The 26351-nt window shown below is 45.9% G+C and overlaps 4 protein-coding genes across 4 annotated transcripts; 1 reads left to right on the forward strand and 3 right to left on the reverse strand.

The window, feature by feature from the left end:
• Positions 1-132: 132 nt before the first annotated feature.
• LOC117855997 (endonuclease 2) lies at positions 133-2571 on the reverse strand. Its single transcript, XM_034738401.2, has 9 exons — positions 2061-2571; positions 1802-1976; positions 1572-1676; positions 1408-1463; positions 1217-1300; positions 1038-1130; positions 889-956; positions 641-714; positions 133-514 (listed from the first exon to the last, which is right to left on the reverse strand). The coding sequence occupies exons 1-9, from the start codon at positions 2175-2177 to the stop codon at positions 420-422; spliced, it is 867 nt and encodes a 288-aa protein (XP_034594292.1). The 5' UTR covers positions 2178-2571; the 3' UTR covers positions 133-419.
• A 187-nt stretch (positions 2572-2758) lies between these two features.
• On the forward strand, positions 2759-6549 carry LOC117855995 (endonuclease 2). Its single transcript, XM_034738400.2, has 8 exons — positions 2759-2995; positions 3110-3281; positions 5263-5361; positions 5468-5607; positions 5702-5794; positions 5890-5957; positions 6043-6116; positions 6222-6549. Exons 1-8 carry the CDS (start codon positions 2864-2866, stop codon positions 6350-6352), a joined length of 909 nt encoding a protein of 302 aa, XP_034594291.1. The 5' UTR covers positions 2759-2863; the 3' UTR covers positions 6353-6549.
• A 288-nt stretch (positions 6550-6837) lies between these two features.
• Positions 6838-9042, reverse strand: LOC117855994 (protein MAO HUZI 4, chloroplastic). Its single transcript, XM_034738399.2, has 6 exons — positions 8103-9042; positions 7813-8008; positions 7592-7692; positions 7370-7498; positions 7158-7246; positions 6838-7077 (listed from the first exon to the last, which is right to left on the reverse strand). The coding sequence occupies exons 1-6, from the start codon at positions 8565-8567 to the stop codon at positions 6939-6941; spliced, it is 1119 nt and encodes a 372-aa protein (XP_034594290.1). The 5' UTR covers positions 8568-9042; the 3' UTR covers positions 6838-6938.
• A 143-nt stretch (positions 9043-9185) lies between these two features.
• LOC117855993 (uncharacterized) lies at positions 9186-14131 on the reverse strand. The gene is made up of 10 exons (XM_034738398.2): positions 13538-14131; positions 13038-13175; positions 12091-12276; positions 11200-11337; positions 10978-11099; positions 10735-10867; positions 10524-10653; positions 10347-10426; positions 10134-10265; positions 9186-9789 (listed from the first exon to the last, which is right to left on the reverse strand). Exons 1-10 carry the CDS (start codon positions 14000-14002, stop codon positions 9553-9555), a joined length of 1761 nt encoding a protein of 586 aa, XP_034594289.1. The 5' UTR covers positions 14003-14131; the 3' UTR covers positions 9186-9552.
• Between the last annotated feature and the right edge of the window lie 12220 nt (positions 14132-26351).

Consider the following 26351-nt stretch of genomic DNA (forward strand, 5'->3'; position numbering starts at 1 on the left):
TTAGATCTATTTTTACTACAACAATTATATTGATTTTCATCTAATTTACCCCTTAAGAAGATTTTCCTTTTTCGTTTCTTCATGCACACGTACAATTTTAAGTTAAATTTTCACAGGTGACAATAGACATCATGTTAAAAATATATATTATAATTTTTCAATATTATTTTTTTAGAAAATTTGTACCAAACAATTAATTAAGTATTAGAAGTCCTAACCTATGAAAATAGAAATGTACATCATTGTTCCTTCGCATTTTGCTCGTCATTCTGTGCTTGTTGTTTTCAGCACATGCACATGCACCCGTAAATACCTTTTTTTTTTTTGGAAACATCATAGTAGTGTATAACTCAAAACATTGTGACACAAACTTGAGAAACAAAAATTAAATTTATCCTCTTGTACAGAAACGTCCATCGTTAACCAAATATCCTGTTCAAAGTAGCAGCTAATCGAACGCCGCCCTGCGCTAGCCTCAAGTTGACGACCGGCAGCCTGGTGGAGAAATAGGCATCTGCAGTGCACCAACAGCACAATTACAATGCAATTAGGATACTCTTACCCCCCTAAACAGTGTCTTTTCGTTAAAAAAAAGTGTCTTGAAACAATTTCAATCAGACGATAACAGCATTCCTAGTACCTTCAAGGGTCGAGTCTTGATCCACACCCTTGTACGCCCAGTCACATGCTGCGGTGATGCTCTCAGATGCATATCTTGCAGCATTTACAACAAGAAACCCAGTCATAAGTCACGAGAAGAATTTGAAACATAAAGAAAGATCTAGACGATTACTGAATTGATGCACGAAATGTCAAGCTGTCGCGACAGCGTACAAAAATAAACTGAATACCCAAGTAAATTCTGAATTTGAAGAAAGGCATACATACATGTCCGGGCATGCAGTCCGGTTCTTGCCGCATTCTTCCCAGCTAGGCACTTGCTCCGACCATTCTCCCTGCAGCATGAATGAAGGTCTCAGTGATCCAATCACTTGGCAGGTGTAAAAAAAGATCAACACATAATCCTAGCTTCACACCGTTATGTTTTTCGTCAGCGTGTCGACATAATCCGCCACACCGTCGCCGTAGAAGTCGTCCTCAGCCGTCTGGATGATGTTGGCGTCCCAAACCTGATAATGGTGCAGAAAACAAGCTCCAGCTCGAAGGTTTCTTCAGAGTCATGGCGGTGTTTGATTAGCATGAACAGTAGGCTTACATGGTGAAGGACAGTCTTCCTTGTGTACCAGTGGACGTCGATGGTGTTCCCTCCTCTGTCAGAGGTAAACCCCACATGAAGTGGCTGTAAAATACAGTAGCAGTTGAGTGTTACAGTCAATAGCTTTTAGTGATAAACTACAGTTCAGGTCACAGGGAGCAGAGCACAGTAGTCTTGTTTCTACTTTCTACCTGGTGTATGTCTCCAATGAAGTGTGAAAGGAACAGGAGCGCTTGCGTCAGGTTATCTGAACTCCAATAGAAAGTTTTTTAAATCACTGTCACGGGAGTACGGGACTATGCAACAACTGAAATTGTTCAGAAGATTGCAGGAGTCGAACATTAGAGAACATTACATTGGGGAGCAGAAGATCTTCCGTATGTGAGGAGCTGCGTGGTGTAGTTGTTGATGGCGCCGGCGACGCACCGGCCCTTGACGCCGTCCTCGTTCTTGCAGTCTCCTAAAAGAAACGGGGAAGAGAAAACGACGCGGGATTGAATCAGATTCGGTGCCGTTTGCGTGCGCGTCAGTTTCAGAGAGAGTTTCAGAAACTCGGAATAATGAGCGGCGCGCTTGGTTGCTTACTGTCGTAGCTGTAGTTGCAGAGGCCGTCGGGGGTGTCGATGTAGTGGAGCGGCGACGACCAGGGGTACCGGAACTTGACGTCGTCGGCCCAGGAGCAGAGGCTGCTCAGGTTGTTGCCGGCGTAGGAGGGCAACAGGTCCCTCACCGCCGCCGCCGCCGCGCCGCTCAGACGGCCCTGGACAGCATTCCCCGTGACTGTTTCAGAAGAATACAGGGTGGATTCGCAGGCTAGGAGTAAATAAGAAATAAGCACGCGTACCTGTGCGATCTGGCAGACCATGAGATGGCCGTCGACTCCCCAGCCGTGCGACGGAGCCGGCAGCGCCGCAGCCAGGAGCAGCAGAAGAAGAAGCGGAAGCGTCGCGGCCGCCTCCATCCTGGGCCAGGAACGAAGTGAGAAGCGAAGGTGGAGAAGACGACGGAGATGGACACGGTGTGAGGGATCGATCTGGGCAGCAAAGCGGGGGTTTAAAACGGGAATGCCATGAGGACTGGTCGGCTGGATGGAGATACGGCACAAATCACAAATGTCGGATATCCCTGTCGGATTACGGGCGATGAACGCTCATCGGCACATCGCGCTCACACCTCGTTGAAATCTGCAGACCGTGTTCAGACTGCTCTCCACTTCTAGCCAGCATTAAAGAACCGGAGCTGCACGCCGCTGCCGGCCTGCTGCATCCATGGGAGCGTTTCCTCTTTATTCCCTGTCATGCTGTCATGCTGCCGCCTGTGCATAAGCGCTCGAGCATTCACACTCCGGAAACTTTGAAAAAAGAAAAAGGAAGACATCCATCAGATAAGGCCATAAAGGCGACCATTGCTACTGGGCCTGAATCCGCATTGACGCTATTCGGCCTTCATCCGGGCCGGGCCCGGCCCTACGCCCACGTACGACGTTTCTTCCGCCCAAAATATTCTCGACCGTCGATAAATACCAGCCCAACTCCATCCTTTCCATCCACGAAGAAAAGGACAGCGGCGTTCTGTCCGTCGTCTCGTCAGCGGCAACGCAACAGAGGAGGTAGGCAGGACAGGAGAGCCGAGAGCTGAGGGAGAGAGATGGCGCCCCCGCCCCACCAGCGGGCGCTGCTCCTGTTCCCGCTCATCTTCCTCCTCCTCCTCCTCCTCGCCCCGCCCCGCGCCGACGCCTGGGGCAAGGAGGGCCACATCATGGTCTGCAAGATCGCCGAGGTCGCGCCCGATTCCACCCTGGGATAGCCAGATCGAAACCGCAGCGCAGAGCAGGGCAGAGTTGCTTATTTCGTTCCTGAATTCTGATGGGGGTGCCTCTCCCGTGGCGTGCAGAAGTACCTGTCGGAGAAGGCGGCGGCGGCGGTGCAGGCGCTGCTGCCGGAGTCGGCGGGCGGGGAGCTGTCGACGGTGTGCCCGTGGGCGGACGAGGTGCGCTGGCACTACCATTGGTCCAGCCCACTCCACTACGCCAACACCCCGCAAGTCTGCAACTTCAAGTACTCTCGTATGTCCCCTCCTCCTCCTCCGCTTCCCTTCCATCTTGCCCCCAGCTTCGTGCACACTGTAAACGGCTCGAGGTTTCATTGCCATCCATTAATTGCTCTAACACAATTCACTAGCCAGAAGCGAGCGTTGTTAAAAAAAATGTTTGGTACCCTTGTTATTTTTAGGGGCCATTCTCCTGAAGTGCAGTAAGCAGGGCCAGCAGTTTAGTTGCATGATCTTTTTTTTATGGTTAGTTGAACGAACTACGTGCGGCCAAAAAGAAAAAAAAAATGCATTCTCTTCAAAAAATAAGAGTAGGCATAAAAGTGCAGCGTGTCAATGGAATTTAGTATCTCCGTGAGTAAAGCCAAGCGGTATCTAGTGTAGTGGAGCCAGGCGTAGTTCCGGGACAAAATTCCTTATTTGCCATTAAAATTTATGTCGCTTTCTTATTTGCCATCGAAAAAGTTTGACTTCCTTATTTGCCATCAGCTCAAAATTTGTTCCCTATAGGCCATCAACAGTGCTAAGTTGGACATGAAAAGATGTTTTTACCCTTATAACATAAGGGCACATCCATTGTAAAATTCGTATCCAATTGATTTTGCGTTCTTCATACCAGCCAAATGTTTATTAAAGATGTGTTGATGACACCATGCATATGCAGCTAGTTAAATTTTACAACAATATGTCCCTATATTATAAGGGTAAAACCGTCTTTTTTTTCAACTTAACTACGTTGATGGCAAATAGGGAATGCAATTTTGAGCCAATGGCAAATAAGGAAGGCAAACTTTTTCGGTGGCAAATAAGGAAGTGATGTAAATTTCGATGGCAAATAAGGAATTTTCTCTAGATCCGGAGCATAATTTAGCCAAGTAGTTGTGCTTTTTTAATAAGACTACAAATTGCCAGATAGATATTTCATCGAAGTGGGACATCTGTTGGACTATCTGACGTTGAAGGAAGTATAACTTCAAACTAAGAGAGCAAATTTCCGTGTGGTTTTGAATTCCCTTAGGTTCATAGAACAGGTTGGCCGCATGTTCTAGTCATTGGCGCATGTCCATCGTAGCATTTTCCCACCTCTTGGTTGCTTGTCTTGCGAGCAATGCAAGGTTCGCTAATGGACATCGCCCGTGGGAGAAGTTGAGTTAAAATTGGTGATTTATGATGGAGATGCAGCGCATGTCCAATCTGAAAACCTGTGCCTTGCCGATTGGCTCATGCACGCTGAGGCATCTTCAAGTTCCATGGCCAGCCAAAAGACTGTTGCTTCTTGGAGAGGACAAGGGGTTGAGTGAAGATGCAGATCTCTAAGCTGCTTTTGCTTCACGCATCACCACATGCCTGGCCTCATTGTTAAGCTCATATCTTATTCAAACAGCCGCTTTCATCATAAATAACACTACTTTTTGCTACCAATCTTAACCCCTCTCAAATTTCCTCTTCTTGGTCCAGTGAAATGCCGGTGGGAAAAAATAATTTTAAAACAAAACAAAAAAGGGGGTGAACTAATAATTGCACGTGGACAAGTGAGACAGCGAGACAGTTGTGTCTTTCGTCCCGGTTCAGAACAGGATATTGTTCGTGCCCTGATATCTTTGGCCCACGTTCTTACGGGACCAGGAATGTGACCACCGGCGAGCACGTCGCCGGCAACCGGCAGCCACATGTGCACGCATAATCTCTTGTAGTCTTGTTATAGTTGGATACGCTACATGTGATGCTAAATGGCCTGGAAAATCCGATTGGCAGTGCAAGAGGATACTCGCTGAATGGCTGAATCACTTGTTTTAGCAAGTAATTATCTGTTACTTGAGGTAATATTCATGTGGCAAATCAAAGAGACGTATCTGGCAACCCAGAAACTTAACCAGACACAGACAGTGATAGACTGACGGAGATGTTGAAAAGATCCAGGCGCAAGGTTAAAAGAGATAAGCGATGGTGTGAAGCAGCGATAAGCATGTAATAAGGCAGTTAAATGTACCTTTCAGGTGATTGCCACAATTCTCGTGGCGAGAAAGGGATGTGCGTCGTCGGGGCCATCAACAACTACACCGAACAGCTCTACAGCTATGGCCAGAAGACTTCGTGTAAGTGTGTGCCGAACTCTTTTCAAGCACGTGTCAAAACTGTGTCCATTCTAGCACGCTGAAAGAGAACTGATTCTGATTCCTGAACGTTCATATGCATAATCAGATAACCTGACAGAGAGCCTGATGTTCCTGGCACACTTCGTCGGCGACGTGCACCAGCCGCTCCATGTTGGTTATGAGGAAGACGAAGGCGGGAACACGATCATCGTGCACTGGTACCGGAGGAAAACAAACCTGCACCACGTCTGTTCTTTCACCTCTCATAGAAATTAAATTTACCTGCATATGTACTCTGCTAGATATTCAGTCTGATAGTCAGACCCTTGTGTTTTTCTAGGTGTGGGATGTCAGCATCATAGACACCGCAATCAAGGACTTCTACAACAGAAGCATGGATACCATGGTAGAGGCTCTCAAGATGAACCTTACAGTGAGTATACTAGAGCACTTCTATGCCGATATCTTGGTTTCTTTTTCATGGATAAGCTAGGATGCTTTTCTAGTTTCTAAGGCTGTAAGTTGTAGGGTGGATGGTCTGACGACATTACACATTGGGAAAATTGCAAGAACAAATGGGCAACCTGCGCAAACGAGTAGGGACTCAATTCCGAAATTTCCAATATGGTCATGAGTACTACAGTTATAGACAGGAACTGACATTATGAACATATCATGCAGCTATGCGATTGAGAGCATTCATTATTCCTGCAACTATGCCTATAAAGATGTGGAGCAAGACATTACTCTAGGAGGTAAGCAACGCATACATCGCACACTGATATGAATGGAATCACGCGGCCATCTCGTGTTTATGTTTTGGGTAACAATACTTAGAAATTCTGCATTCTGGGTTGCAGATGATTATTTCTTCACTCGATATCCGGTTGTGGAGAAGAGGCTAGCACAGGCTGGCATCAGATTGGCGTTGATACTTAACCGGATCTTTGATGGGGATAAAGCAGATGATAGACTATTGCAAGTACAGTAATAGTTATAATCAACAGAAATATAGGGCTGATTATCCTTTGTTGCCTCTATTACAAGGATGGGTCCATTACTACTTTAGTAATCAGCATGAACTCTGATAAGTAAGCATATCATCCAGAGAAGTGATGCATTTCTCTGCATTTGTAATTATAAACCTTATTTTATGTATTATTAATTTATACGTAGGCATTGTCCTTCTGTTGTTCTGTCAAGGTTAAGTGCAGTAGTTTTTTTAAAAAAAAGTTAAGTGCAGTTCAATAATGTAATTCTTTCCACTCATTTCCTGGCTTATTGGTATCTTAAATTTTTTGGTTTGTCTGAGATCACATGAATTTACTACAGTATATGTAATCAGTAGCTATTGAGAAAGTATAGACTATTACCTGCAAAAAAAGGGAAAAAAACATAGACTATCATGAACTGCTAGGAGACCCTAACGTAACGATAAGTAAATTCAGTTGGCGATAATTGCTATGAGCCTGTATATGAAAAGAATCGGCACACTGAATCAATTTTATTGATATTCAAATCACAAAATCCACCAGCTAAACAATGGAATCCTACATACAACCACCCAATTCCAATCATCAATGTGAGCGGCCAACTGCCCCTGCCAGTACCTTGGTAGCCACATGAACCAGGATCCCAACCGGGCAGAAGAGCAGGCAGAGCGAGACCGAGTGCCTGGTCTCGATGTTGTTCTTGAGGCCGTCGTGGTACACCTGCCTGCATTACAAACACAGAAACACAGATGTTAACAAGTTCTTCAGTGTTTTGCGATGACATGATTCAGTGGCGTGCCTGACCTTGCCGCGAAGAGGTCGACGGCGAGGAGGTGGATCCACGCAGAGGCGACAGTCATCTCGCTCGCGAACATCCTGACGATGCTCGGCAACTGCAGAATGCACGAGATGAAAGTGACTCATTTCTCTAAGCAGCAGCTAACAGCAGCAGAACATTCAGACAATTCGTAGTTCAGTTTTCAGTGATGCTGTTGTAGCAGTGGTAGTACTAGTACCTCAGGGAGCCAGTACTTGCTTGCGAACATGGCGCGCAGGGTGTCCGGTGTCCATGACAGGTAGAGAAGGTAGGCGTAGAGGAGGCCGAGCGCGACGTAGGGGGCGCTGCTCTCCACGGTGCGTTTGGTCTGCGCGCAAAAGAGCAGGGAGATGAGGTGACAGCGAGCATGGAGGCCGCCATGGTGTGTGCTGTTAAGTTAGGAAGGAAGATAGTGACTTACGATGTTGGCGTTGGGGGCGACGACCATGAGGGTGTAGAAGGGGAGGACGGCGACGGTGCCCCATGTGAAGGCGGCACTAGCAATCTGGGACGTCGTCATCACTGTTGTTGGAAAAGGGAACGATTCATTTCACCCAGGGAAATTCAAGCAAATAATTCCAAGCTTTTAAGCTCGCGCTAGCAAAATCGAACTGTTGAAGTCCGGCGAGGAAAAATGCGTACACGCGCGAGGCCGGAACAGCGGCGGCGCCCTGCCAGCGCCGCGGCGGGTGCCGGCACGAGGGGACACCGCGGCGAGCTCGGGCAGCAGGGGGCGCGACCACGAGGAACACGCGGCGGCGGTCGACGAGTGGAGCCTCGCGCGCGGGCCACGCGACTCCGGCCGCGGCCGCAGCGCCAGCGCCAGCGGGAGGCTGACCTGCAGCGAACCAGAGCCAGAGCTATTCAACTAATTGCATACCCCGGATTGAGACTGTAAAACAGGCGAATTCAGTCTTGAGTCGGCTACGTACCCGCGTGCCGGAGGTGAGCGCGAGGGCGGACGGGGACGCCCAGGAGGGCGCCATGTCGTCTCGGGAGGAAGCCGAAGAGGAGCGGGCGCGGGGGAGGACGTCTCGGGAGGAAGCCGAAGCGGAGCGGGCGCGGGGGAGGACAGGTGGGGGAGGTGGTGAGCTGCCATTCGAGCCGGGCGCTGGTGAGTGGCCTTTGTAGTTGTAGCTTGTAACCGCTGCGACAGTGCCGAGCACACTCAGGCGACCCGGGCTCGGCGTGCCGCAGCACTCATCTACTAGGCCACTCGCGCGCGCTGCCTTGCCATGCTGGGCGGGGCGGTGGAGGGGGCCCCGCCGGAGGAGGTCGGCCGGGGCGGTGGCGGCCGACGCGTGGGCAGGGCGCACCGGCCGCACCAACCCAACCCAGCATCTTGCTGGCGCTGACTCCATTGCATCACGAGTCAAGCAAAAGCAACGCACAGCCATGTGAGGGGGCGGGGGCTACCCCCTGCCCCCTGTCCGATCTCCGTCCCCGTCCGGCCATCCCTCGCCGCCGGCACGGCGCCTCCGCCTCGACACGTCGCTGCCCAGGGGTAAATGATTTCCCACAAGGAAAGAATGTCTGGGTTCACGGTATCTGAATCCAAACTTGTCCGTATGGTCATTCTACTTTTAACCACAAAAAAATCCAGAGCTGGTCACTGGCCTCAAAAAAATGGGAGATCACGGGCAAATCCGTGATATTTGGTCCAATTTCAGATAAATTGCAGATAAATAGTCATTAAGTAAACTTTATCATCTACATCAAGAAATACTGGACCGACAGGGCCATAGCCCATAGACAGGTCCTTGAGATTCAGTCCAATTCATCGAGATCCCAGAAATCCACCAGACAATCTTTATCTTCCTCGTCCAAACACCATCTGGAAATGTAAGATATTGGACAAGTCACTAGACACCGTGACGATCCATCCAACATCACACCCCTGCAAAAAGGAAAATCTCGGGCAAAAAAAGCACACCAAACATGGGCACAGCATCACACGCAATTTAACCGGATATCAACACCAACAGATACATTTTAGCCGACCAGAACACAGCACATGGAATACGATTCAAGATTCTAGATTTAAAAAAGCAAAACTGTTTGCCATCATCATCTCGTATGCAGAACGAGACAAGCAAAGTGTTAGTCCTCTGGTTGAGCCCATTTGACCGAACCTTCTTCGCACTCATCAGTCTACCGATTACCCCAACTCTCTGCAAAGTGACTGCATCTCCTCCCAGGCTCTGATGCTGTTGGGAGGAGATGCGGGAAAAAAAACAGGCAACTCACGAAACTATATCCCCTTTTGGTTCTAGCATCTATCCCCTCTTATTATGTCACACCCCCTGAGCTCTCTTCACTGCTGAGCGAGCCATCCCATTTGGACGGCTTGTATAACTTTGATGGACATCTGGACGGGTATGTTTAGAACGACAGGTGCGACGAGACCATCGCCTGGAGCTTCTCCAACTCAGACTGGAGGTCCATGTCAGGAGATAGCATGAAGCCAGCAGCAACAGCAAGGGCGATCACCACCAGGCTGCTCTTCAGACAGGTGGCACCACGCGTCAGCCTTCCAAGGACCACCTTGCAGTGCTTGTCTGCTTCTTTGATAGATGCCTGTTTTCCAGCATCTGTTGCTGTCTCTAGCGCTGCATCATTCTGCAATAGCAACGATGAACAAAGTAGAACACATGAATATCTGGAGATATAAATATACTGAGAGTTCAAATTAATAATATCGTTTGCATCAATCAAACTAAACCTGGCTTTGCATAAGGTTCAAAGTGGAAAGTTCCTGACAGTCACAGATATGCATCTCATTTTGACATCATAAAGCCTTTAGGTACTTCGAAGTGACTTAAACTTAACATTCATCGAACTACTCCTGAAGTTTCAGATTTCAGTGGGCAACATAAAGTTGCACACAAAGCAAAACTTGGATGACGCAAACATCTAAACTGTACAAGGTTAATAGTCGAACAAAGCAACTTATTTTGTCTTACCTTAGCCTTTAAGTTCTTCACAGTTGCCTTAAGAGCTTCACCATTGAGCTTAGGAGACACATCCTTCCAATCAATCACAATCTTGCTCAGGACAGCAACACTGGCTTCAATATTTTCAGCATAAATTCTTTCCTGAAAATCAAGATTATTCAGTCACAACTTTCTTTCATGGGGCTGGCAAAAATACAAGACCAAACAGGTTAGACTACTCACCCACTGCTTGTAGGACTCTGTATTTTGAGTCAAGCACCAAACAAATACATCAACAGCCTCCCTGGTGAGCTCTGCATTTTCTGAATATGATATCACAAAAGGCTAATTAGATGTGTATCAAAACAAGGCAAACAGACTATATGTTGCAAAGCAAGTTAATAAAACACTGTCACTCACTATCTTGCATTGCCTTTGTACACAAAGGCAAAAGCTGTTGCGATGCTTGTTTCACAGTTTTAGAGCCAGGAGGACCAGCAAGAGCCAACTCCTTGACTGTTGGGTAGGCCGCTTCAAACCTTTCTGTAGCCTACAGGATTGCTTTAGGAGTTCAGGACAAGAATCATTTGAAAGTTTAGTAAACAGGAGCATAGAAAATAGCAGAACAAACCTTGATCCGAGCGTTAGAAACAGGAAATGTGGCTCTCATGAACAAATCAAATGAAACAGGGGGAACCAGGCGCTCCCCCTTTCTAACAGCTCCATTCAATAAGATTGATCGAGCTTTGGGGACAGACAAAATTCTACACACAAATATTTTTGAAGTGTATTAAGATATAACAAGAATGTGCAATATAGCAGAGAATATAGCAACAGCACAATGCAATTAATCAGATTTTACATTAAGCAATACCTTTCAAGCAACTGCAAAACCAAATCTCTTGCCTGGGGATTACCACTTGACTTCGCACATAATGTGGGAAATAGGGAATGAGCCCAGCAAAACATGCCAGTTACTAGGTCACCTTGAGATGCCTGTGGTATATCAGAAAAGAATGGTGCAACAAAATTACAAAATGGTAAAATTTACGGCAGTGTAAGTAACTAGCATAAGTGGTACCACGCAAAAGTGTACCTGAGCAATAACCCAGACAATGATGGGAAGCTTTTCCTGTCCAAGATATTTATTGTTTCCCATTATCTTTGGCATAATGTTTGTTAGTACCTCAGGCTTCCTTCTTAAAGTCATGGCAAGAACAACGAAGATTGCAACCTGTCAAAAGTAACATTCAGTAAAAAATTACCAGCCAAAAAGAAAGATGAATCTGTGCATCGTTACAGACGAAAGGCCAATATAATTCAGTGAGTTTTGTCAAAATACAAAAACAACAATTTAAGATTTAATCATATAACACATACGACTGATGCAATCTTGGAAGACCTTACAACAAATATTTTGTAACTGTTAATAATTCAAAACCACAAGTCGTGAACACAATTATCGCTAAAATTTCAGGATAAGATGATGAAGAAAAGCACACTAGATTAAACATTGGAACAGTCCTAGTGAATAGTGATCATCTGATCGAATAACTATAATAACATCCAGTTATTTACTCATACAAAAAGGAGGTCTAAAAAGAACCACAGCAGGCTATTTGTAACTGTTAATACACAATCAGAAACCTGATGTACATGCCACTACAAAGCGTATACTCCTAGCTATCCAAGTCTATAAATACACTAGCACAATAGATTACTGCTGGACCTCAGTAACAGGGATCCAGTTTAACATATGATTAAAACAAATGGCATGCCATGTCCATCTATCCATTTTCTTATATTAAGTAGCAGATGAATAAAGTTAATTAAATCAGATGTACATTTCATCTTTTCCCCCAAGATGCTGAGAATAGCGCAGTACAGTAATATCAAACAAAAAGAATATGATTCTAAATAGAATATTATTTACACTTAATCACATCTACATTATACCTCGTATGTGAGACTCTAAATTTATAATTACCTGAGCCCTTGGAGACTGTTGGACAGCCTTCTTCGAACCCTTAGTTCCTGCTGCTGGGCCTGACAATTCAGACATGATGCTATCGATACACCACAAGACAAAGTCTCCCAGGGCATCAGAAGACCTTTGACTGATCCAATCACTAGCCGTCTTGATGACTGGCTCAGGAATATGGCACAATGGGATCTGCTCAGTACAGCAACTAGTTAGGTGCAGACCAAAAATAAACAACGAACAGAAATCAAAGGCATTACCATGCTTAAATATTTTCAGTGCAAGGTACAAATACAACCATGCTACCCAAGCCAAAAACAGCAGTGTCCACCACCATCAGTATACGGAAACATTAATTGCACGCATAGCTACCCATTTAGCGACATAGAAGGCACATAGTAGCAGATCAATGAGATCAATGAAAGACTATTAACTCCATCCTAATATGAAGCATGTGGCGTAAATAATAGTTGTTAAATGACCTGATCCAGCTGTATACTGTGATACAATTAATTACACATCCCAAAACACCCAAAATTGGAGTAATCAAGCCGATATTCTTGACATGCACGCTACAATCATCACGTTGATGGCCAATCAGGACTCAATCACACATAATCAGGGTGCCTACCTGCATACTGGTACTGCCACCATGCAGGGAACAGACCCGTGACTGTAATAGTCTAGGGGCTTTGGTTACTTCTTATGGTAGGCTATCTCAGTTTGTTAATGATACGGAGGTTACGACAAAAATACCATAACAGTTTCCCAAACCAGAGCTGCTGGTGCATGGATTTTCTAAATTTTGGCGCGAAAACATAATTTCCAAATACATCAGTATGTATGGCTACACAATAATAATCTACAGCGAAAGCATAATAACCATCCTACAAACAGCAATCGCATCACATGCATAAACAGATCGCTGAATCTCTAGGGAAACGATAACTCACATCAACCATCTTGGACACGGGAGATTCCTTGAACATCTTCGCCCATGGAAACTGGGCTGCGCTTACAGTTACAAATGCCCGGCCAAAGTAGTCAGCAAACCTCATGAGTTGAATGTCCTGTTGATTCTCGTACGATCCCTGCACACAGAACACATGATCAGAATCTGTGTATACATAAAAAAAGAAGAAGGTTCCAACCTTTTGCAGGATCTAATCCTTGAGCCAAAACCCAAAGCTCCCACCGAGATCCCAACTTTACACACTAAGATCCAACTCTCTGTAAAAGCTTGTTTTCACTATAGGAGCTAGATAGAATTTTGAATCGTGTTGATCCGAAACCCCGTCGGACCTAGCATTTGGTCGGAATTCCATCAAACCCCGCGAGATCCAACACTAAACCCTACCCAGATCCGACCCCCAGCAAACGGACAAAACCTTGATCCGTACCGTCCCACCCGAGATCTGACCGCAATTTCAAGGGGACGACAGGAGAGCGTTACCGAGATCTCGATGAGGTGCGCGGCGAGGCTCTCGGCGTCGATCAGCGCGGCGGCCTCGGCGACCGTCACCTTGGGCTTCTTCACCTTCGGCTTCTTGGGCTTCTTCGGCTCCCCCTCCTGTCGCGGCGCCGCGGCCTCGTCCGAGTCGTCCTCGTCGTCGGAGTCGGCGGCGAACCCCGTGGCCGCGGCGATCCGCGCGCCGTCGAGGTCGGCGGCCCTGGACGCCAGCTGCTGCTGCAGCGCGCGGTGGCGCTCCTGGGAGCGCTTCTCGACGGCGTCGAAGACCCCGGCCTTGCCGCCGTTGGCCTGCAGCGCCAGATCGGGCGCCGCGGCGCGGGGCGCCTGCGCCTGCTTGCGGTTGCGCTTGGGGTAGGACACCGTCTGCCAGCCGTGCGACGGGTCGGAGGAGCCGGCCGCCGCCATCGAGGAGGAGGAGGAGGCCCCCGCGACGTCGTCCATCGCCATAGCCGGCACGCGCGCGGAGGGGAGGGGGTCGGGAGGGCGCGCGGGTCAGGACAGGGTCGTCGTCTCCTGATCTCCGAGCAGAGGAAGGAGGAGGCTGGCTCTGGCAGGGGTGAGAGAGAGAGAGAGAGAGGGACGAGGACGCGAAGGCGAGGCGGATTTTATTGCGCCCGGCGAGCCGAGGTGCCGCGTGCGTCGCGTGGACTGCACCACCACCCCCACCCCGGCCCGGCCCCCCTCCTCCTGGCCAGGTCGCCGCGCTCCCTGCTCCCCGGTTTTTTTTTTTCCGTTTCCTTGCTTACCCGGCGTAGGAGTACTCTTCTGGAACTGGTTGCCAAATTTTTTCACCTTTTTTCTCCTGGTGCAGCTTTTGGATCGTGTTGGTTTTGGAAACGACTTTGGTGATGGAGATACGAGCTGGATATGGATATGGTTCCGGCACGTACAATTGTGTCCAAAAGGCTGCCGGCTCGTTTACGGTGGCATCTGCAAGGTCATCACTGACTCTGGTCTGGTGTCCTTGGTAACCTTTTTATTGGCAAAACAAACGTGACGGATATGTACACGTGTATGATACTCACGTAGACTTCTAGCGAGTACTCTGTACGTGTAGATGAGAAGTGATTCACCGGGTGGAATTGAAGGTGGTAGGTGATGAGATGACGCTGTGATCTGTGGCTGTGGGGGGTGGAGGACGCCACGTGCACCACCGCATTTCTACGCTGCCAATCGATCTGGCTGCACGCGTGATGAGGACGAGATGGAATCCTGCCAAGCCATGGCTAATCCCTCTGGATCCGAATCGTGGGAGTAAGCAGATTCTTTCGGCTAATGAATGAATGATCTTGCCGTCCAGAAGCAATTCATGTCAGCCCACATGCCGTGCCTGCCAACGCCCCGCCTGAGATCACTGTGTCCGCCGTGGAACGGGCAAGTACGACCATGCAGCTGCGATTGCGTCACCATGGTATTAAATGGCTGCCCATCTTTTATTTTAAGAAAAATCTTGTACATATGGATGACCAAACCAAAGCCGGGCACAGCAAAAGATACATCGCGGCAATATTACTATTTGTTTTCGCTTTTCTAAATACACATTTTGATACACCTACATCTAGATACATAGTCAAAGTGTTGTAGAAAAATCAAAACAAATAATAAGTGTTGTAGAAAAATCAAAATAAATAATAAGCTAGGACATGAGGGAATCTTGCATTACTAATTTTTTTTTGATACATCAGTAACGTTGACTTACAGTGCCAATACAGTTTTGGTTGGCCAGTTGGCGGCTTCGGACTTGATAACCTGCGAGTCTGTACTTAAGCATGACAAATTCATGCTTGAACTTGATCCAAACATTGCTTTGGACTGACTCTTGATTGCCGGAGATGAAATCATTTCGGGAGATCCGGATACTCCACCCTAGTAAGATGATGATTTCCAAGGAGAAATGTTTCTACTGGTACCAGGGATTTGGCAGAGCTATCCAAATAGCTAGCTTTTAGGTTGAATCCAGTCTAGGAGCCTTGTCAAAATAAATTTGGAGAGGAGTGATTCAAAGTTGCATGAAGTGATTTTCTGAATGAACTAACGGGCTACGAGTTGGAAAAAAAATTAGTTTTCAATTTCCGCTCAGTATCACTTCACACATAAAAATAGAATGGCTTCTCAAAGTAATTAGGAGGAGGTCTACCAAACATGCCTCAAAAACTTTTATAGCTATATATTGTCCTTGTGCATTTATGGGAAAGGCGCAACACATGCAAGATATATTTTAGGCGTTATATTCAGGGAGCTTCATTTTGCTCTCATTCTCAGGGGGTGTTTGGATCCCGGGCTAAATTTTAGTCCCTGTCACATCGAATATTTAGATACTAATTAGAAGTATTAAACATAGACTATTTACAAAAATCCATTGCGCAGATGGAGGCTAAACGACGAGACGAATCTATTAAACCTAATTAGTCTATGATTTGACAATGTGTTGCTACAGTAACCATTTGCTAATGATGGATTAATTAAGTTTAATAGATTCGTCTCGTCGTTTAACCTCCATTTGTGTAATTAGTTTTATAATTAACTCATATTTAGTCCTCCTAATTAGCCTCTGAATATTCGATGTGACACAGACTAAACTTTAGCTCCAGGATCCAAACACCCCCTCAAGCTTGTCACGTCTAAGTTCTAACCTTTCGTACACCACATCTTTCATTAGATTATCAGTTTTCTTGTTGTAGGAGTGGCTCATGGCTTTCCTTAGATATGTGACACATAGAATTCCCTATTTGACACCAGTAAAATGACTTGTTCCTTCCTTGGTCCTGAAAAACCTCAAATTTCATCCCTAAAATGACACCGCAGTCAATTCCGTTAGATAACATCGTTAAGTGCCAGTTGAAAAGATGCTTTTGCCCCTCATATAGTTGTATAACTAAATTCTAACCGATAGTACTATTTGTTGCGCATGTAGGGTACTTGTAGCAATAATGTTGCCCATTTTTTTCAACATTTAATTTTTATTATATTGAATAATTTGTTTCTTTTTTCACCATATTTTTGCATATTAATGAGCAAATCTGCATCATTTTTTGCATCAAGTCCCAGCACTATGGCTCGCGGCCGCTGCATCGGCTCGCCCGTCGTGGCCTTCGGACGCCATGTCGTCCCGGCCGATGGGGCTCGCGCCTGCCGCGTCCGGCCGGTCAAGGGGGCCCACGGCAGTCGCCTCCGCTCAGCCAACAGGGCCGCGACTGCCGCAACAACACACGTGATGGGGCCCACGACCGCCGCCGCAGCAAGGCTGTCAGGGCCCATGTCGTCGTCGTCCATATGTGCCCCGCCGCCTTCGAATCCCCCTGCCGCTGCTGCCTCCCGATTTTGAGGGTGAGAGATTAACGAGTGAGGAAGAAAGGGAGCCAGAAGGGGATTGCTTCCATCTATTCGGTTGGTAGGGGTAACTTTGTCCAACTACAAGAAAACAAGCAGGTCTTTCACGTTGGTAGCTAACAGAATTGACTGCGATGTCATTTTAGAGATGAAAGTTGAAGTCAGTGTCAAATAAGGAAGGAAGAAATTTTCAGCGCCAAAGAAGGAACGAGTCATTTTCCTAGTATCAACTAGTGAATTCTCTCAACATCGTAGACTCAATTTCTTATCTAAATGCAGCATTTCTCTTCTCTTGGCATACCTAATTATTGACGCATGCACATCTTGGTTGCAGGTTGTTGACGCTCATTATTGACACACTTTTAGTACCATTTAACTAGTATTTTCAGCCACTTGGTACCTAAAATAATCTCATATTTGCATATGTGTTGTGTTTTGAACCATATTGCAAAATCACAGGAAATATGACATAAATGAAGGGTTTTTCTACAAGTTGGATTTGGGCCTGGACTTTGGATATTGGAAGGCCCAAACACGAACATTGAACTGCAGGCCCACAGGAGGAGCTGAAACTTGCACGGGTCATATCTTCCTCATCCGAACTCCGATTAGGGCGAATTTATATGGAAAATTGCATAGCTTGACGAGATCTACAATTTTTGTATGAAGCACTCGGGCATTGGAGACCAAAACAGGGCAGGGCAATTGATCTGGTCCGTTTTCGACCCCGATCGTCGTGCCCTTTCGCGCCCACGACGTTCCTAGCATTATTTTCCAGAAACTTGGCTTCAAAGGCACCCCAACTGATGCCGCCAACTATAAGAACTTTCAACAAGGAGAGGAGCCCGACGAGTTTAAACCTAGCCGTCACCGCCACAAGAGAAGAAATAGGGATTTAAATCTGATCAGGAACTGCGTCGTTGAAAGGGACCTCCAAAGGAGGGAGGAAACCCCTAGGCCGATCGGCCTAGGGTGGCTTAGTCGCTTGCGCCTCCCCTTGTCTTCATCTTCGGTCAGGGTGTTCTCCAGGTGCTCCTTACCCTATTTATTTGTCAACATGTGTAAGATCATGTGGTAAAGCATTTGTTCATTCCTAAGGTTGATATGGTCCTTGATATGTAACTGCTACATGTTCTTTATGCCCATTAATGCATCATAGTCTGTGTTGTTGCAATGCTTCGTTTACATATGTGAGATCTCTATCATGTACAACATATGTTCTTAGTAGAGTTTCTGATAATCGTGGTAATTAGCTTAACTCTACGGATGCTTTGATATAGTGTGTGTGTGAGCGAGGTGATTGATTATCCTTGTGTAGTGATAGCATGCAGTGAGGAAAAGGCCGAGCGAGCATGTAACCACTGTAATAACTATTGAGGACAGCATCCATCTGTGTAGTAGATGCATATTCTTGTGAACCTGAATCCTAGGGAGGGAACGCTTATATCTATCTCTATCTCCTAGTGTCAACCTTTGCTATATTGCCTCAATCTCTGTTATTAGTTTAGTTTGTCTCTCTACATAATACGTACACTCAGTTTCGTTAAGCAAGATTGGTACAAAGTGAGAGCTAGCAACTTACTTGTTCCACAGATTGATAAACCTTGGGGGAATACTCTAAGAGAAAAGGTACAACTGATCCGTGCGCTTGCGGTTTATGAATTGACGCGCTAATTGCCGTCAACACAAGTGCATACCTAGGACAATGCATGGTTGCCTTCGCATGGATGAGGTCCACCAACTCAATGCTTCTCCATCCTCCCAAGTCATCTCTTGACTCCCCTCTTTTTGCTTACTACGTCTCTCGAAATCTAATTTGCCTAGCTTCTTAAGAAAAAAAATGCCTCGGATGAAAATATTTTATGAAAAGCTTTCTAAACATGTTTATATAAATCTTTTCCTAAAAGCATTTCCAAAAGATACAGTGAAAAATTATCATGAAAAGAAAAGTCTTTTTGGAAAAAAGTTCATATAGGTGTGCCATTTCATCATGCTAAAATCTACATATATGCAGCCATACCAAATTCCCAAGAAAAAAATCACACATGGGCCGGCGTTAAAATTTGGGCTGATGTTTTGTAAATCAGGATTTTTTGGGGACAGGTGGACAAAGATACGGCCCACGACGATCAGGTTTCGAGCACGTAATCGATGAATAGGCATTCCCGCCAATCTTATCCGCCTTCCGGAAGCCTATATGTTACGTGGGTTCCGGTGTGTTAAGATTCGTGCGAGAAATTACATCCGTTGGATATCGTCCTCATCTCCCTCAAATCAACGTGCTTCACCGCCACCCCTGATGCGCGCCAGGCTCGGCCGCCGCCACCCCGGCCCGTGCGCCGCCGCCCCTAGCGCGCGCCGAGCTCCATTGAGGTTGAGGAAGAAGCTGCCTCAAGGTTGAAGAAGATACAAAATTTTGGAATGTTGATCCTTGTTTGGAAAAATATCGAACCGGGTTTGTCCAAATGTTGAATGTTGGGGATCGTCCAAAAACCGATCAACCTCGAGCGGCGTTCATCGGCAAAGACTAGCTAACCTCGTAAGATCAAGGTCAATGGACAAAACTCTCTTGACCTCGTAGGTTGTAAACAAGCGTGCAAACTATGTTAACCTTGCATCTTCTTTGTCATTTCGATTCCGAGGCTAGAGACTATTTGCTACTGGCTAAAGATGTGAGCTAACTAATCTTGAGCACCGAGTCTTTCGTTATGTTTTCTACTCAGGGTCAGGACTAAACCATACGTGTCGAGGTTGAAGCCACGAGGTTAAGGAGTCTTCTCAACGCGAAGCTAAGGTTACGAAGTTGAAGACTTAGACAAAAGAATAAGCCTCGAGGTTAAGGGCTCGAGGGCGTAAGAAGCGTGACTGCAAGGAGGCGTGAGAAGCGTGACTCCAAGGAGGCGTGGGAAGCGTGAGTACAAGGAGGCGTGATAAGCATGACTCTGTAGGAGAGTACACGTTACCCCCAAAGACTTTTATGTACGGCATATTCTAGGAATGTAGTAGGTGAGAAAGGGTAATCATGGTATGTAAAATAACCTCCGAGTCACTATAAAAGGAGAGCCCTACCGCGTTGTAAAGGTGAGATGTTTTTCAAGAGATTATAAGTTGTTCACCCATTTTGAGACCAACAGGGCGCCCACCGTGTTCTCAGCCACAAAAAAACCCACGATGCCACCCTAGAAGAAGAAGAAGACTATTGAGGATGAGAGAGAGTAGGAAAGGCAGCTTGTCCGGGTTGAGCAAGACAACACGAACAAGCTAGAAAAACTAAAAAGAATAGAAGCCAACCTAAGAACAAGGAGTGAGAAAAAGAGAATTGAGGTAGAGACCTCGAGCCAAACACAACCATAAGTAAACGCACAAAATGATCCACTTGGAGAAACAGAGAAGGAGTTAGCCTCGGTGCTAAAACAACTTGAAACATTGAAAAAAGAAAAAGAAAAATTTTCTCAAGAACTACAGGCGCAAAGACTAGCAGCCAGCTAGTTAGCAAAGTTAAACGAAGCAAAAGGATAGCTAGCAGAGTTGCAAGAAGAGCTGGACGAGCTGCAATACCTGCACACCACGCCACCACAACCGCCACTTCCAGGACATGCCACGAATGACACACCTATCCCACACCCAAATCCCAACCTCGTTGGACACAACACCCTAGCGATAACAAACACCTACACCACAATCGACAAGAACCCTCCACTATCCCTGGGCTTATAAACAACCCCGTGGCCCACAACTTATAAGATGGTTGCATTGCCAAAATTCAATGGAAAAAATGACCCTCACCAATTCTTGATGAGCTACGAGGCTACAGTAGCGTCTGCTGGAGGAGATGACGTGGTCTTGGCCAAGTTCTTGATTATAGCCTACGAGGGAGCTGCGTTCAACTAGTATTCACTGCTTCCACCACAATCAGTATACAGCTGGATAGATCTCAGGACCAAGCTGATACAAAATTTTCAAGGTTTCCATTAGGCAGTTTCTGACCAGAGCACCCTATTCCTTTGCATCCAGAAAGACAAAGAGCCTTTGGCCAGCTATGTTAAAAGATTCGTTCTGTTGAAGTCACAAACTCCTGATGTAGACGAAAGCATAGCCATAGCTGCATGCATCAAAGGGCTAACTCCAAGCCCAACAACCTCTCATCTAACAAGAGAAAAGCTAAAAACCATGGACGCTTTGTCTTTAGAGCTAAAAAAGTATTGTAGATCATATGAAGATCACAGAAGGAGAGTGACGGAAAAAAATCATCAAAGGCAAGCAGAAAAAGATCAGAATTGGCAAGCCTTGAGGTACAACTACGTGCAGCAACACCACCGCCCATATCCAGCTCAACAAGTGCTGTCGATCGAGGGTACTCAACCCTCGCAACAAAATTAAAACCACAACAGGCAGCCTCAACAGCAATCACCACTAAACTTTGCTAGTGGCTAGAGAGGCGGTTACGCCGGAAGGGGAAGAGGCCGAGGCCCGAGGCATAGGGCCTCTGAGGCCGCATAACCAGAACAACCAACCTCGAATGTTCTACTGTACCTTCCATGGCAAGAAGCTTGACCACGCAACTGATTTTTTCCTAGAAACCAAAAAAACCTTTGAAAGAATAGCCGAAGAGAAAAAAGCAGCTGCGGCACCCAAAACCATCCACCATACTACTTTTTGGCCACAACAACCATACTTCTCAAACACTAACCTCGCAAACTTTCAAGCCGCCATGATGTGGCAACATTCACCACAATTCCACCCTTAAACTCAGCAAGCCTCGCAAACCGCGAGCTTCACGCCTTCCCAGCCTCTACACGAGATACTGCTACCTCCATCAAATCTTCCAAACTAGATTCCAAAAGCCGAGTCCAACAACTCATAGAACAACAACCCCAAAGCTTTACCCACCTACGGCATGATAATGCCAATTTCAGGGGGATCCACGCAAGTCGAGCATCAAGAAGACAGCCAAAACGCCTTGCCTACCTATGGCATGATAATGCCAATAGCTGGAGGATCTTCCCTTGAGTTCAAAAATAAAAGAGAAAAGAGAGATTACTTCAGGCAAATGATTACAATCATACTTGATGGGCTTCCAGCCAAGCCAGAGTGGGCGCACATGCCTATCTCTTTCACGGAAGAACATTTCAAACTGAAGACAGCCTCGCATAACGATGCGATGGTGATCGAGGCCATCATAGCTGGGTGGAAAATTGGAAAGGTCCTAGTTGACAACGGAAGCTTTGCGGACATCATCTTCACAAACACATTTAGAGAAATGAAGATTAATCCTCATTTACTAGAGCCAGCAGAAGTGTCATTGCTTGGCTTCGGGGGGAGGCTAGTTAAAGCCTTGGGAAAAATTTCGTTACCCGTATCATTCAGAAATCTAGACAACGCCAGAACGGAACGCATAACGTTCGACGTTGTCGAAATCTACTACCCATACTTTGCTATCCTTGGCAGAGGGTTCATCAACAAGTTTGATGCGGCAATAAGGTAGCTGTTCCTATGTATGAAGATCCCAGCCCTAAAACGGGTCATCACAGTTTATGGCGATCAGCAACCCGACAGAAACACTGAAAAAGGTGAAACCCCCAGCTAGAAAAATGTGTGCCATTTGACAAGTCCCAACGAGGCTGAGCAACAAGAAAGGAAAACGCCATACGTTGAGCATAAGAGGGACAAAGAAAAAGTAAAAATAAGCGCAGATGGCGAAACAAAATGAGTCCTCCTAGATGATTGCATCATGGATAGATATGTGACGATAGGGGCTAACCTCGAGCCCGAAGAAGAGAATAAACTAATCGAGTTCTTAAAATAAAAATAAAGATGTCTTCGCTTGGTTTGCCAGTGACCTGCAAGGGGTTGATAGAGATATAATCGAGCACGAGCTCGAAATAAAGAAAGGCGCAAAGCCAAAAAAAATAAAACTCCGAAAAATGTCAGAAGAAAAAGCGCAAGTTGTAAAATCAGAAGTTCAAAGACTTCTTGATGCTAATGTCATATGCCCGGTCGTGTACCCAGAATGGCTAGCCAACACGGTGCGAGTCAAAAAGAAGAATGGCAAATGGAGAATGTGCATAGATTTCACTGACCTGAACAAGGCTTGCCCAAAAGATGATTATCCGTTAGAGAGAGTAGACAAAGTGGTAGACAACGCTGCAAATAGTGAGGTGTTGTCATTGCTGGACATGTTCTTAGGATACCACCTAGTTAGAATAAAGAAAGAAGATGAAGGGAAAAAAAACAAGTTTTATAACTCCTTTTGGAACTTACTGCTTCGTGAGAATGCCCGAGGGGCTCAAAAATGTGGGGCAAACTTTTTCAAGAATGATAGCAATAGTCCTGTGCAGGCAGCTCCAAAGAAACATCTTGGCCTATGTTGATGACATTGTCGTGAAAAGTGACAAGCTAGAGAACCACATACTCAACCTCGCAAAAACTTTTGCCAACTTGAGAGTAGCAAATCTAAAGCTCAATCCAGAAAAGTGTGTATTCGGAATCCAGTGAGGCAAAGTCCTAGGATGCCTAGTATCAACAAAAGGTATTGAGGCTAACTCGGACAAAACTGAAGCCCTTGTCGACATGAAAGAGCCAACCTCGGTGAAGGACGTGCAAAAGCTGACAGGGAGAATTGTATCCCTCAATAGGTTCATCCTAAAGGCAGCTGAACGAAGCTTACCATTTTTCTAAGCATTGCGAAGCTCTAAGAAATTCGAGTGGGGAGAGCAGCAGAGCAAAGCATTCCAGTAGCTGAAGAATTATTTAACAAACATGACAAAGTTGTGTCCGCCTGAGCCAAAGTCCCCTTTGCTATTATACTTATCAGCCTTGAGCTCAGCGGTTAGCACCACCTTAGTCCAAGAAAAGGAGATTGATGGCAAGCTGAAACAAATTCAAATTTACTTCGCATCGGAGGCATTGTCAGGAGCAAAAGTGTTCTACTCGAAGTTGGAAAAAATTGCATATACCGTAGTAATGGCAGCCCGCAAGCTAAGGCACTACTTCGAGGGTCACAGAATTGTGGCAGTTACCAACCAACCGTTGCATGACCTCTTCACAAACGGAGAAGCCTTGGAAAGAATAGCTAAATGGGCATCAGAGTTATCAGAGTACGTTGTGGATTTTGAAAGAAGATGTGCAATCAAATCTCAAGTTTTAGCGGACTTCATAGTAGATTGAACATCCCCATGTGTTAGCCAATTGAGGTCGAGGTCCCTTGGATCATGCATTGTGATAGAGCCTGGTGTGACAAGGGGGCTGGGGTCTCAGCTATCATCACCTCACCATCGGGTGTCAAAATGAGATACACTGCAAGGCTTGACTTCGCAGGTGACGTGAGGTCCACAAACAACAACACCAAATATGAAGGATTGCTTCTGGGGCTAAGAAAAATGAGGGCCCTGGGACAACAAGTGTTCATTGTAAAAACAGACTCCAAAGTAATTCAAGAGCATGTTGAAAAGAATAGCAAGGCTACAGAGCCAGAGCTCATCAAGTACCTGACCGCGGTAAGAACGATGGAGAAATATTTCAAAGGTTTTACTGTACAACACATCCCAAGGGTGGAGAATGATGAGGCAGATAGGCTAGCAAAGGCAGCACACAAAGTCAGCCCATGCCTCCTGATGCATTTTACGAGACCATCTGTATGCCATCAACGAAAGAGCTAGCCTCAAAAACTGTGAATGCTATCACAAGATTTGACTGGAGGGTCAAAATCATGACCTATCTCAGGGGACATTTCGAGCCTCATGACGAAGCTGAGCTGAGTAGATTGAAAAAAAGGGCCAGGGGCAACGCAATAGTTGATGGAGAGTTATACAAATTAGAAATATCATCTCCTTGGCTACGGTGCATAACCGTAGAAAATGGGAAAGAGTTGCTAGCTAAAATTCACAAAGACTTTTGTGGCTCGCACATTGGAGCCAAAGCTTTGGTAGGCAAATCTATAAGACAAGGATTCTACTGGCCTATTGCAATCCTTGATGCTCGAGGCTTGGTAAGAAGCTGCGAGGCTTGCTAGAAAATAGCAAATCAACAGAATGCACCCTCGCTTCCAGTACAGCTCATTCTGCCAACTTGGTCGCTGCAAAGATGGGGCATGGACTTAGTAGGACCACTGCCGACAGCTCAAGGCAACTGCAAATTTTCAGTGGTGGCAGTCGACTACTTCACCAAGTGGATTGAAGCTAAGCCACTAGCAAACATAACCTCGAGCTCAGTACAAAAGTTTTTTTTTGGCAAAACATCATTTGCAGATTCGGAGTTCCTAGAGAACTAGTAGTGTACAATGGCAAGCAATTTGACTGCATTGATTTCAAGGAATTCTATGCAAGCATTGGCACAATGGTACAATTTGCCTCGGTGTATCATCCTCAGTCAAACGGAGCTATGGAAAGAGAAAACGGCTTATCTTTTCAAGCATAAAAAATGTCTGTTTGATCAAAAGAAAGGACAGTGGGTGGATGAGCTTCTGAGGGTAATCTGGTCCCACAACACCACAACATCAAGAGCAACGGATTTTACACCTTTTTGGATCTTATTTGCTTCTAAGGCAATCACACCTAAAGAAATAAAGAACAAAAGCCTCAGAGTGCTGAAAATCGAGGCTAGCTCAGATAATGAAAAAATTGAAAAAGACATGATAGAGCTTGACATACTGCAAGCTGCAGAAAACCTTGACAAATATCAACAAGAAACAAGAAAGTGGAGGGACAAGAAAGTGATCCAAAAGGAAATCAAGGTGGGTGACCTCATCATCAAGAAGAGGAAAAACTGGGAAAACCTCGGAAAATTGCAAGAAACTTGGGAAGGACCATATATTGTCACTCGGAGTAACACGCCAGGATCTTTCTACCTCGCAGACCAGCTTGGAGCGGAGTTGCGACACACATGGAATGTGGACAACTTGCGCAAGTACTACCCTTAGCCATCACGTTTAGTAGCGCCATCAACTTGTGAAACTATAAACAATGTCGAGGGCAGCAAATTTACTTTATCGCATTTACTTTCTCACAAACGGACTGCACTCTTTTCCTTGCTAGAGGGGCTCCATTCTGGAGGTAAGGTTTTAACGAGGCAGATCCTTGTAAACTTTCTACTGTTTAATGAAATGCAATTCCCCCCAATGACTCTCGATTATTGTCTCAAAGAGACTATTAACTTACGCTATCTCATCTCAAAAGCAACAACAAGTTGCCTAGCCTCGTATTTCTGTGCAATGAAAAACTTGTGTTTCTACGCAAGTGCTTCAAAGCAATAACAAGTTGCCTAGCCTTGCATTTCTGTGCGATAAAAAACTTGCGTTTCTGCGCAAGTGCATCAAAGCAACAATAAGTTGCCTAGCCTCGCATTTCTGTGCAATAAAAAACTTGTGTTTCTGCGCAAGTGCATCAAAGCAACAACAAGATGCCCAGCCTCGTATTTCTGTGTGATGAAAAACTTGCGTTTCTGCGCAAGTGTATCAAAGCAACAATAA

This window comes from Setaria viridis, chromosome 5 (assembly GCF_005286985.2).
Source record: "Setaria viridis chromosome 5, Setaria_viridis_v4.0, whole genome shotgun sequence".
Taxonomy (NCBI): domain Eukaryota; kingdom Viridiplantae; phylum Streptophyta; class Magnoliopsida; order Poales; family Poaceae; genus Setaria; species Setaria viridis.